At 46.9% G+C, this 13635-nt stretch overlaps 1 protein-coding gene across 1 annotated transcript; it reads right to left on the reverse strand.

Moving 5' to 3' along the window:
• Positions 1-287: 287 nt before the first annotated feature.
• SUN3 (Sad1 and UNC84 domain containing 3) lies at positions 288-8010 on the reverse strand (the record flags this gene model as incomplete). Its single annotated transcript, XM_081810056.1, has 6 exons — positions 288-622; positions 1551-1635; positions 3043-3208; positions 4332-4372; positions 5823-5926; positions 7875-8010. Coding segments are annotated over 6 exons (867 nt in total), but the record flags the coding sequence as incomplete, so codon positions are not given.
• Positions 8011-13635: the final 5625 nt, after the last annotated feature.

Genomic DNA, 13635 nt, shown 5'->3' on the forward strand with positions numbered 1-13635 from the left:
TTTAAGGAAAAGATATGGAATGCAAACGTCCTATTTAAGAAGTAAATAATCTAGCTTACAGATTTTAAAATGATAAAGACAATTAATAATTAATCATTTAATTAATTTTTAATAATTTATGAGTTTACGGCCTATAAAATAAGAGATAATTTATATAGTTTGATAACTATTAAAATGCAAGTAGAGGGGCACCTGAGTGGCTCAGTCAGTTAAGCATCCTACTCTTGATATCGGCTCAGGTCATGATCTCAGGGTCATAAGATCAAGCCCCGCATCAGGCTCTGCGCTCAGCGTGGAGTCTGCTTGAGATGCTCTCTCTCTCCCTCTGTCCCTCCCCCTCGTCCCCCCAAAAATAATAAAATAAAGTAAAATAAAATGCAAGGTGACGGTTTCAGGTTCTGTGACAAATTCAGAGTGGCCTCCATTTGGGGTGTTAATATTTTCATGATACATAATAGGAACAAAATCCTCAAATAGAAATAGATTCCTCTTAGTCCAGCTTTTACCTGGAGAATAATATCTGGAGGCATTTCGTAAGTTAAGAACCCAATCCCATGCCAGTAAAGTTTTGCTTTATTATTTTTGTAACTGTCCGAGGTCCCAGCTTCAATGACAGAAGCCCCTGCAAAGAGAAAATAATATTTTAAATAAAGAATTACACATCTCCTTTGCCCCCTGCTCAAAATAAAGCTGTTACCTTTCTAGCCCTGTCCGCCATGGTGCTTAGCAGCCAGGGATGCATGGTCTCAGACATGTTTACCAAGTAAAACACTGACTTGAGGGGCGCCTGGGTGGCTCAGTCATTAAGCGTCTGCCTTCGGCTCAGGTCATGGTCCCAGGGTCCTGGGATCGAGCCCCGCATCGGGCTCCCTGCTCAGCGGGAAGCCTGCTTCTCCCTCTCCCACTCCCCCTGCTTGTGTTCCCTCTCTCACTGTGTCTCTCTCTGTCAAATAAATAAATAAAATCTTTTTAAAAAAATAAATAAATAAAAAAGAATTACACATCTCAAGACACATCATTTATATTTTCACCATGTTGTTAGAATAGCGTTCCCAGGCAAATTGCAAGTAAGGTGACGTTCACACTCGGGAATCAGTAGGGGAAGTACGGCTTCCCGCTCTCATTGCTGCTGAGACTTGGTCACTTTGAGAAAACATGCTTGCTCCGTGTGGTTTCATAGCATTTCTGAAACTGGTACTGAATAAATTCCAGAACAATTGATTCAGAGGGGGAAACATGATGTGGACTGTGTTTATTACCTCAACAGACGTATGGACGCCCATATTTTAACAGTTCATGTACTGAGACTTTTAAGTCAGCCCAAACTACTTAAAAGCAAAAAAGGCATAAAAACCAACAATGTCAGGGGCTCAGTCAGTAGAACATGCAACTCTTGATCTCCAGGTTGTGAGTTCGAGCCCCACACTGGGTGTAGAGATGACTTACAAATAAAGAAATTTAAAAAATCTTTAAAAAATAAAAAAAAATAGAAAATCAAATATAAAGAGTAGGGACAGCTTGGGAGCATTAACTTTTCAGTTTTTACTCACCTGCTGATTTAAGGGCATAGTCGGCCATTTGGACTTGGTCCTCTCTCAACTTTTTAAGGACATAATTTACCAAGTTTGACATTTCCTGTAAAAATAGTAAAAAGAGTTCTCTGTTAACAATCTCAGCTACCTGCTTGCGTTTTGACAATTCACTTTGTTGACTTGCACCTAAGGGCCAAATACGAACAGTGAACATTGAGGAGATACACAGAGCCAGGGGCTGCACACGGATTTCTAATGCCCTCCACAGCCCTGAGGGATCGCCATTCCCCAGGCCGCTGAGACACGTCCAGATGCCCCCCAGTCCCAGCAAGGTCGGAGCCAAGGCCCCTTCGGAAGCCCTAACGACCCCCCATCATGCTCTGCAGGGAGGTGGTCACACGAGGTTGTGCATGCCACCTGCCAGGTCCCCCCCCTTCGTTCGTGTCTCTGTTTAGTAATAAAGACTTGACCATTCTGTAGGTATTTGGGCATCAGGCCATTTACATGGAGTTCATGACTGCTTCTTAGAAAGTATCCATCCTTAGGGTGCCTGGGTGGCTCAGTCGGTTAAGCATCTGCCTTCGACTCAGGTCATGATCTCAGGGTCCTGGAAATAAGCAGGGGGTCTGCTTCTCCTCCCGCTCCCCCAGCTGACTCTCTTTCTCTCTCAAATAAATAAATAAAATCTTAAAAAAAAAAGGGGGGGTGCCTGGGCAGCTCAGTCGTTAAACGTCCGCCTTTGGCTCAGGTCATGATCCCAGGGTCCTGGGATCGAGCCCCACTTTCGGCTCCCTGCTCCACAGGAAGTCTGCTTCTCCCTCTCCTGCTCCCGCTCCCCCTGTTTGTGTTCCCACTCTTGCTATCTCTCTGTCAAATAAATAAATAAAATCCTTAAAAAAAAAAAAAAAAGAAAGCATCCATCCTTTGAGTTAATACGGGCTTCTTAAGGACGTTCTGATTCTAAGAAAGCAACTGTCCTAGAGGACCCACCGTTCCAGTTTTAACTGACTCGGACCCTTGTCCCGGGGCCATGACAATACAGGGCCAGGAAGGCAGGAGGTGTCAGGGTGAGGTTTCTGCGTGCTTCAGAAAACAGGCATCAAGGGAAGAAGAGAAGAAGCTAGTGTGGGAGACGGGGAAAAGCAGCCAAGCTCATTGGCCTCCAGCATCGTGTGCCCTAATCGGGTGCTGATGAGGTCAAAGGCACTAGCTTCGGCTCCGTGAATAAAAATATTCTGCTCTGTAAGTGTTCACAGGCTGCATTTCTGAATGATCTTCTGTGTGTCTAACGGGAAAATAAAACGGCATCGGGTATTGACTTGGGCAGGAAGTCCGTCGGATGGCAAGTCTTCTCTGTGACACAGGGATCACAGACAAGCGGGTTTCCAGGGCAAGCTTTCTTGAGGTAAGCTCCTGTCAGGGAGAACCTTCAGGAGGAGGACAAAGCATCCAGTGCTTGAGTTTTCTGCTCCCAGAAGCCATGCAATGCGACCCTCCCAAGCGCCCTTACCTCGTCGGTGGCCTCCAAGGGCTCCTGGTCTTCATCTCTGTCCACGTTCCAGCTGTAATTGCGCAGACCGTCCTGCATATCTCTAAGCAATGCCTTCAGAACATCTATTTGTTCAATTAAAAATAGAATTTCACGGAAGTTGTTCTCCAGAGTCTGGCTTTCCTTCCTGTAAAGGGAGACCCCCCGATGTGAAGGGAGGGAGACTGGGCTTCCTGCCATGGGTTGGGCTTCAGGAGCAGCAGAGGAAGAGGATGTTGGAGGAGAGACCAAGTCTCGAGAGAGGGAGTCGGGGATGCCCCTTGGTCTAAAGCGCCGCCTCTCACTCCCTATGAACAGCAAGGACATTCAGGGCAAGAAGCTTCCAGAAGGTGTCCCAATGCTTGGGGCGCGCTCTATGCAGGCAAGTAGGGCTCCTCCAACCTTCTGTGTCCCTCCCTGGGGGCTCAGCTATCCTGACCAGAGGCTGCATGACTTCACAGCATGGAGCCTAAATCCCCATGGGCCACCTTGTTCCCTTGTTCAAATGGGGAACACCCTGTATTTCCAGGGGGATATGGAGCAGGGGTTTCATCCTGAGCCCTGAGGTCCTATGGATGAGGCTCAGGCAAGGAGGGTGGCTGGAGATAACAGCTGGGGACAGCCACCTGTCCCTGCTGACAGCAGGAGGGTGCAAGACGTTGTTTTCGCAGAATGGCTTCCACCACTTGGACAGTTTGAAAATTACTGGTGGACACAATGAGTATGTGTCAAGCCAGCAGGTGTTTCTTTAGGTTGAAAAATGTAAACACTACTCACCTACGACTTTCTTCCCCCCCAGTTTGTAAAACAATACAGGTTCAAGGTTTGGCAAATACAAAACTCTTCAAGAGATAAACACTGCTGCATTTCCGTGTGTTTGTAACAGTTTTTATTCCATGAGAAAAACGAGTAACAAAATACAGATCCTGATTGTGATCTTGTGTCCTGCTGCACTTTCCAGGTCCTAGATATGTTATTATGTATTATAATCATTAAATATTTACATTATTCATTATTAGTTATTTCAAAGGCTTCATAATTCCCCATTACACGGATATTCTCAAATGTATTTAACCATTGGCCTGTTTTTCTTCTCCAAGCGGTTTTCATTTTTTTAAATCATAACTAATCTTGAAAGCACGGCTCGGTGTATATTTCCTTAAAGAATGAGCCCCAGAAGTGGGAGTGATTTTAGTTTCATGGTTTTAGAAAAACATTCCACTGCTGGAGTCACACCAGCAAAGTCCCCCGAATCAGAAAACCTCACTCACTTTAAAAGCTCCAGTTGTTCTTTTGGCATCCGAAGTCTGGCCTGGAAGAAACCAAAGGACCCCAATCATTCGGCATCTTGCCTAGTCAAGCAGAGTTAGTGTTCTTATTCGTAAAGGGGAAAGAAATCACATTTGCACTCGGATAGACATGCATGACAGGGGGGACGCCGAGGGTCCTCTAAGACACCTGCATGTCTGTCTGCCTTCCTGTAAATGGTTACATTTTGTGGGGATGAAGCGACACCCAAATCTGAAAGTGACAACTGGAGTCTAAGAGGGGCTGTTTCTCAAAGTAGTGAAAGTGCTGGGGCGCCTGGGTGGCTCAGTCGTTAAGCGCCTGCCTTCGGCTCAGGTCATGATCCCAGGGTCCTAGGATCGAGCCCCGCATCGGGCTCCCTGCTCGGCGGGGAGCCTGCTTCTCCCTCCACCTGCCAATCCCTCTCTCTCTCCCTCTGTGTGAGCTCTCTCTCTCTCTGCCTCAAATAAATAAATAAAATCTTTAAAAAGATATCTAAAGAGAAGGGAATGTTGTTTAAAATCAATTGTTAATTGAATAAAAACAGCTTCTATTGCCCATAGCTATTGTAGCTCAAGTCTGAAGGCTGCTTGGAGGCAGAATTTTTTCGTCTTTGGGGGTCTTTTTCTCTTAAGACCTTCAACTGAGGGGCGCCTGGGTGGCTCAGTTGGTTAAGCGACTGCCCTTGGCTCAGGTCATGATCCTGGAGTCCCGGGATCGAGTCCTGCATTGGGCTCCCTGCTGAGCAGGGAGTCTACTTCTCCCTCTGACCTTCCCCCCTCTCATGCTCTATCTCATTCTCTCTCTCAAATAAATAAATAAAATCTTTAAAAAAAAAAAAAAAGACCTTCAACTGATTGGGTGAGGCCCACCCATATTACGGAGGCTAATTTGCTTTACTCAAAGCCTATCAATTTAATGTTAATCACATCAAAAAATGCCTTCACAGCAACATCTAGAACTAGTGTTTGACCAAACATCTGGGCACCTAGCCTAGTGAAGGTGACCCATAGAATTAGCCATCGTAATAGGGGTAAGCCTCCAAAGTCCTAGCTCATTCCAGCATCAACTGAAAACTCTAAAGTCCATAGCCTCATCTAAGTAGCACCTAAGTCCGATATGGGTTAAGATCCCAGATAAAATTCATCCTGAAGCTAATTCCCCTCCAGCTGTGAGGCTATGAAACCAAACACGTGATGTGCTAAACACAGTGATGAGATAGGTGGAGGATAGACATCCTCATTGCAAAAGGAAGAAACAGAGAAGACAGTCTATGGTAGGAGCCTGCCGGGATCAGAGGCTGGGGAGGATTTGTAGGTCAAATTGTAGCTTAGTCATAAAACCACTTAATAGGACTCTGGTCCCTACACTAATTCTATTAGATATTCACATGCAAAACAAAGGTAACACACTGCAAGTTGGAGCGTGTTAAATTTTAAACGAGTGACATACAAAATGATTTAACAAAACATCACCTGATAATTATAAAGCCTCGAACCGTATTCTGCAATTAGAGCATAAAATTGTCTGGATTTCTGAGGAAACTCCGTTTCTTTAAGCCACATGTGATTGCCAAGTCCTGTTAAAGAAAAGACCAACTCTGATGGAAGAGTCTGTCTGCAAGCATTTATGATCGTCTACATGTACGTTTTCTAAAGATTTTTAAGTCATCTCTCCACCCAACGTGGGGCTCGAACTCATGACACCGAGATCAAGAGTCGCGCGCTCCTCCAACGGAGCCAGCTGGGTGCCCTGATATGTTACATGCATTGATAAGAATTTCTCTAAACATGAAGGATACATACACTCTTAAATAGAATATCAGATCCTTGGGTGACACTATGGAAAATGGCAATATTGGGTGCTTAAAAAATCAGGTCTCCGTTGAAATGTTCATATGCGGGCAAAGACGAACAGGATCTACTTTTGTTGGACTCTGAAATCTAATCCCAAACTTACAGCCACCAGAGGACTGAAGAAAAGCAGATTATTGTTAAGAATATGGGATTCCTGCTCCCCTGCCTGCCATCCCTCGGTCCCCAGCATGGTGGCAGGGACTGGGAGCACGGGGGGATGGGAGTGCACATTGCTCGTGCAGCTTGCTGGTTCCAGGGGGCTAATGCAGACTTGTTCTTAATCTACAGTGACTGGGAGTTTTGACGTCCCAGTGTTCCCACTCCCTGCCTGTGGTTTTCTGGGAGGCTGTGATATCTGTTGAAAGATGGGAGCCTGGGTGGCTCAGTGATGGAGCGTCTTCCTTCGGCTCAGGTCATGATCTCTGGGTCCTGGGATCGAGCCCAAAGCTGGGCTCCCTGTCAGTGGGGAGTCTGCTTCTCCCTCTGCCTCTGCCCCTCCCCCCCCGGCTCATGCTCTCTCTCTCTCTTGCTCTCAAATAAATAAATTATATCTTTGAAAAAAAAACCTTAAGGACATAAATTGGCCTTCCCCACCTGAGCAAGGAATAGGGAATGGGGCAAGGGGCAGACAGACCCAAAACATGGGAGGGAGAAGTCAGAGGAGGAAGTCTCTCGTGGGAATAGGGCTTGGAAGGGAAAAAAGAATGTAACACGCATGTCCGGAAGTGGATGCATGTTCAGAAGAGATCATAGAGAGGATCCCGGGCTTGCGTGTCAGGTGGCTGTGTGAGCCAGAGGTGGAGGTTAAAGCAGAGTCGTGGGTGGCCTAGCTTAGCGTCACAGGATCAAGACTCGGAGAGTCCTCATTCTCTCTCTCTCTCTCTCGATGACTCCAGGAAGTCTCTGTCAGGTCACTAGCTGACCACTGAGATAGCAAACAGTGACCATCAGTAAAAAATGACTACAGCCCTCAAGGAGGACTAACAGCAATCTCTGGGAGAGGGGAAAAAATCTGACTTCCAGAGTTACCATATTAAAATATTGAAATGCCCCGTTTCCAACACAAAATTACAAGGCACACAAAGAAACAAGCGAGTATGGCCCATTTAAGGAAAAAAAAAAAATGGACCGAAACCATCCCTGGGGAAGTCCAAACACTGGACATAGTAGGTAAAAACTTTATTTAAAAAAAAAACGTTTTATTTATTTATTGAGAGAGAGAGAGAGAACTCGTGCGCACATGCAGGCGGGGGGAGGGGAAGGCAGAGGGAGAGGGAGAATCTCAAGCCCACTCCCCTCTGAGCATAGAGCCCAATGCAGGGCTCAATCCCACAACCCTGAGATCATGACCAGGGCCAAAACCGAGAGTCAGATGCTTAATGGACTGAGCCACCCAGATTGGAACCTTGATTTTACTGGGCACTCTGTGCTTCAAGTCATCTATATATTAAAGAGCAATTTTCCATGTGCTAGGGGGCGCGCTGCGGGATATTGGCAGCAGAAACCTGCAAACGGCTCGTTCAGCCATTTCTTCAGCCCCCTGGGGATGAGTGAGAGTCTTTTGTGCCATCTATCCGACATTTATTTCTTTCCAGAGCTTTCTCTGGCATTTCCACAGAGATCCCCCTCCCTACACAGAAACATCCTGAGACATGGCTTTAAGGACCTTACCTATAAGAAGAAGAGTCGATATAGACACCGTGCTTATGACAATCTTCCACGACTGGGTTAAGCTAAAGAGAAGAAAAACAAAAAGAACATAAGGGTCCAGCACCAGTAACCTGTACTTTGAACGTGAAACTAACCACTACAACCAAGTCCACAAACGTGCTCTTTCTAGGCTGAGTCTGAGAATTAATTCACTTCCTAACCGAACTTTGGAACCGAGAGAGAACAGTTTCTGGGGTGGTGTATTTACACACCCAACCAGACGTCCCACCCCTCAGGTCCCACGTGTTACAGTTATGCTGGGGTTTACGCCCCGTGTCCGCCCCAGCGTTTTCGTGTGTGTAATAGATACTTACAAAGGATGTACCAGAAAGGGTTATCCTTGCCGTCTGAAGGCAGAAGGAGAAGAGCTTAGAGTCTGATTTCATGGAAATTAGGTATTGGGTGGCTCAGTCGGTTAAGTGTCCGACTCGTGGTTTTGGCTCAGGTCTTTTTTTTTTTTTTTTTTTAAAGATTTTATTTATTTGACAGAGAGAGAGAGGGAGAGAGCACGAGCAGGAGGAGAGCAGAGGGAGGAGGAGAAGCAGACTCCCCGCTGAGCAGGGAGCCTGACTCGGGACTCGATCCCAGGATGCTGCGATCATGACCTGAGCTGAAGGCAGACGCTTAATGGACTGAGCCCTGGGAGCCCCATCGGCTTAGGTCTTGATATCAGGGTCGTGAGAACGAGCCCCGCGTTGGGCTCCACCCTAGGTGAGGAGCCTACTTTAAAAAACAAAAAAAAGGGGGCGCCTGGGTGGCTCAGTTGGTTAAGCGACTGCCTTCGGCTCAGGTCATGATCCTGGAGTCCCTGGATTGAGTCCCTGCTCAGTGGGGAGTCTGCTTCTCCCTCTGACCCTCCCCCCTCTCATGTGCTCTCTGTCTCTCTCATTCTCTCTGTCTCAAATAAATAAATAAAATCTTTTAAAAAAGTAAAAAAATAAAAATAAAAAACAAAAAAAGAAAGTAAGTAATTGGTATTCAGTGAAAGAACTAGGATGATTAACAACTGTCTGATGAAGTTCTTTAAATAATCGTAACACTTCCCCTCACTTTTCCTTGCAGTCTACCCTCTACACAGAAAAAGACACAAATCTTTGTGGACTTTTACAGGATGAACACACCCACGTCACCTCAGCAAGAACGAGCAAAAGCCCCCCCCAGCCCCATCACACCCTGCGCTTTCCATCCCAAAGGTCACCTCTGTCCTGACCCAGAAGTTTTTCTCGGTTCTTTGCCCTCAGAGGGAGGTGTATCTTGAAAGCACATCCTCTGTAAATATTATTTCTTGGTCATGTGGGGGGGTCCACTGCCTAAAGAGCGTTATTCAAAGGTGCATTTACCGCCCGGGTGAGCCCTCCCGATGGGCTGCATGAAATAAAAAGGACCACGTGCAAATGTTCGGCAAAGGTTACTTCTGCTTTTTGATAAAACCCTGGCTGTCAGCCTCTGCATTTTAAAGCCCCTTGGATGCCTTTGCATGACCTGTGGGAGCCTGTCTTCTGCAGGGAGCATGCTTTGCTCCTTTAGATTGGGACTGTCCAATACCTCTTCTTATATCATGACAAATGATGACAAAACTCCCTCCCTCGTGTGTATGGGTGGGTTTGTTTCCGTGCAAGCGCTCTGTTGGTACCCCTCATTTGGCTATTCTGTGACTTTTCACTTTTGTTTTCCCAGCAGGCAGCGCAGAGAGGATAGGGGAGGGGGGCTGGGTCTTTGCCCTCCTTCCCCCGCCCCGGGTGGGCAGGGAGTCTCTGCGGCCTCCTTCTGGCCAATCCACACCTGCTCGGACAGCAGGACGCAGTTATTGGCTCCAAATCCGTGCCCACTAACCGTGCAGTCATTTGTCACCCAAGGATGCGCTCAACGCACTCTGTGCCTGGGGTCCTCAACCGCGGGGCTAAGCACCGTAAATCACAGAGAACGGACAAGCTAGGTAAAGATGGGAATAATCTGTAAATCCGTAAAGTAAAATAGTAATCTTGCTGCTGCTGAGGTTCATTCTTCTTTAAAGGTGGCTTCTGGTTCACAATCCTTGTGCCCCGTGGGCTGGAATGAGTCAAAGGACCCCCGGCGTGGTGATCAAGAGACACCTGCCAGGAAAGTGTTCGGAAATGACTTTCTCTCAAAAGGAGAAAGGCTTTTATTGGGCTATTTTCCAAGTAAACAGGGCACGTCTGGCCTGCGGCACGTATATATCCGATCTGATAGCAATCGTTCTTCAGAGTTACACGTACCCGCTGGCGTCGGGGTTCTCGCGCTCCGAGGGCAGGATATTAAGACTGTCGCTGTCGCTGGCTTCCTCCGAATGACTTCTACAAAACCTGGCGGCCCTTCTCGGCTTCGGCCTTCCACTCATTTCCCCCCACAAGGTAGCAAAGAGCTGGGAGAAGGAAGAAGAGCATCCGTGGGCTCTTTGCTATTTTAGGGAAAGCATGACGCCCTACAGAGAGGATCTGGGGTTGCTTTCTTGCCTTACTTCCCTCCCGGGTGTTTCTCCTTCCAGGGGAAACTGTGAGCGAGCGAATCTGGAACCGCTGCGGACCCCTCTGTTGCATCACCTTCTGTGATGCATCACAATGGAAACCCCACCCCGTGTCAGGTGGGGCACCTGCAGCCGCCTCTGGGCCCGCACCTCGTCCTGAACGCGCGTGTTCACGCTTTGCTGTAACGCCTTCTGAACGGCCCGCGGGTCCTGCCAAGGTCCCCCTGTAACCAGCTCTCTGCTGTCACAAACCAGGGGTTTGCTGCGTCCCCTTCACAAGTGAAATACCACGGAGACCATGGGAAGCCCCAAGATACCGCTCCCCAATGTCACTCCTGTCCCTTCCTTCCCACAGGGAACTATGATCTGGAAACTGATATATGGAATTCCCACGTATTTTTAAATATTTTAGCGTCGGTATATGTGTCCATACAGAACACAATATTGGGTGTGTGTTTTCTTTTTTTTTTTTTCAAAGATTTTATTTATTTATTTGACAGAGAGAGAGAGAGAGCGAGAGCAGGAACACAAGCAGGGGGAGTGGGAGAGGGAGAAGCAGGCTTCCCGCGGAGCAGGGAGCCCAATGAGGGGCTCGAACCCAGGACCCTGGGACCATGACCTGAGCCGAAGGCAGACGCTTAACGACTGAGCCACCCAGGCACCCCTCCCCTCTTTTTATCTATGCTGGTTTCAGGGTGAATTCATAAGTGCTACTTTACAGTTTGCGGATCTGCTCTTTGACCCTGTGAGGTCCAGATCTATCCCAAGAAATCCCAGCACGTGTCCTTTACTGCCTCATCGTCCCAGACTCAACGGGGACAGCATGGAGCAGAGGAAGGCACTGCCTCAGGGCCACACTCTGACCCCCGCTGCAGGCTGTTCTCCCTCCCACTTTCTCGTTTCCTTTCAAGGCTGCGGAATGCGCATACAATGACATATTTATGTAAAATGTGGTTATGAACAAGTACATATCTGTGTCTGTGTGTTTCTACAAATATACTCATCTCTTCACATTGTGGACTCGGTGGCTCACCGTACACCATGTTCTGCAACTTGCTTTTTTCCCTTAAAACATCTATCTTGGAAGTCCTCCCGACTCACTTGGGGGTGACCTTCTCCGGTCTTTCATGGCTGCATGCTGTTTTCCAAGGGCCAAAATCTGTCCAACCTGCCCCATACTGATGAGCTGTTTTTAAATTTTTTATTATTTTTAAAAAGATTTTATTTATTTATTTGTCATATAGAGAGAGAGAGCACAAGTAGGGTGAGCAGCAGGGGGAGAGGGAGAAGCAGGCTCCCCAATGAGCAGGGAGCCCAATGCAGGACTCGATCCCAGGACCCCGAGATCATGACCTGAGCCAAAGGCAGATGCTTAACCAACTGAGCCACCCAGGCACCCCAATGAGCATTTTTTTTTATTTTTATTTTTTTAAAGATTTTATTTATTTATTTGAGACAGAGAGAATGAGAGAGACAGAGAGCACATGAGAGGGGGGAGGGGCAGAGGGAGAAGCAGGCTCCCTGCCAAGCAGGGAGCCCGATGCGGGACTCCATCCCAGGACTCCAGGATCATGACCTGAGCCGAAGGCAGTCGCTTAACCAACTGAGCCACCCAGGCGCCCAATGAGCATTTTTTTAAAAAGATTTTATTTATTTATTTATTTATTTATTTATTTATACAGAGTGATTGGGGGAGGAGCAGAGGGAGAGAGAATCTCAAGCAGACTCCACACTAAGAGCAGAGCTGGATGCTGGGCTTGATCTCACAACCCTGAGATCATGACTTGAGCTGAAATCAAGAGTTGGATACTTAACTGACTGAGCCACCCCAACACCCCTGATGAGCATTTTGACATAGAAAACAACATGCAATAAACAACTGTGAGCTTACGTTATTCTGCAGCTGCCAATAAAATAGATTTTTAAGAAGATATACCCTTTCTTCTCCTGGCTAAGACCCTTGTTCTCCTGGGATCTGCTTTTTTGGTCTACCAGGTTTTGTTTTGTTTCTTCCTTCTTTTGTTTGAAAATTTCTTTTTTTTAAAAGTCAATTATCAGTCCTTCATTTATTTCTCTAAGGGTTGTGTACTTATTTTTATTTTTTAATCCTCTTTTTAAATATTTTATTTATTTCAGAGAGAGAGAGCAGGAGCATATTTGGGGTGGCATGGCAGAGGGACAAGCAGACTCCCTGCTGAGCACGGAGCCTGATGTGGGGCTCGATCTCAGGACCCTGAGATCATGACCTGAACTGAAACCAAGAGTCGGACACTTAACCAACTACACCACCCAGGCACCCTTCATTTTAGATTATTATTATTAAATTAAAAAAAAAAAAACCACTCAGTTTAGAAATCCCTCCTGTTGGTGAGGCTCTGGTGTAAAGAGTATGCCCCCTGATGGAGAGGGGGCAGATGGAGTCCTGGGGGAGCATGTCTAGGGAAGGGAATTGTCCAGACCTTTTAGCTGCTCCCCGTTGGATATGTAACAAGGATGGGCAAAAGGAAATGAACATGTGTCCTGGGAGTTGAAATAAATCAGCTCAGTCAATAACAGGGGTAAACCAAGAGACACTAGACAGGCGGGAGAGGTTCAAGGGCTTTGAGAAATCGGAATTTGTACTCACATGCATTTTTTTCCTTTTCTCAAAATACTCCTGAGCAGGAGCTATCTATATAAGATATATCTATAAAAAGATGTCTATATACATGATACATAATATATAAACTCATATATGATATAATAAGATATATGTAATAAATAAGGATATCTGTATATAGATAGGCATATAAGATACATGTAGGAAGGGAGCCTGGGTGGCTCAGTCGGTTAAGCTCTGCCTTCAGCTCAGGTCACGATCTCAGGGTCCTGGGATCGAGCCCCACGTCGGGCTCCCTACTCACTGGGGACATTTGGATCCTTCTAAACACTCGGAACTGTTTTGGCACAGAAAGCCCACCGTGATAGAGGGTAGGAAATGAGATCTGCTCGTTCTCAGCTGATTACCCTGCCTCACCTTTTCATCTGCACTGCACCCTACCTAGATTCTTACCTGATCTGACCTCTGCAAACACTGCTTTCAAGCACACTCCGGAAGCAAGAGCTACGGTCTCTCCACCCGGTCCCAGCCCCGGTACCTGTGCAGATCCCCAAGCCAGCCAGGCCGGAAGTCCGCACTGAAGTCAGGTGCTTGGCAGAAATCTGAATGCACTTCCCCAGGAACATGGCCAGACTGTC

Source organism: Leptonychotes weddellii, unplaced genomic scaffold (genome assembly GCF_054177405.1).
Source record: "Leptonychotes weddellii isolate Sample4059 unplaced genomic scaffold, ASM5417740v2 HiC_scaffold_1750, whole genome shotgun sequence".
Classification (NCBI taxonomy): domain Eukaryota; kingdom Metazoa; phylum Chordata; class Mammalia; order Carnivora; family Phocidae; genus Leptonychotes; species Leptonychotes weddellii.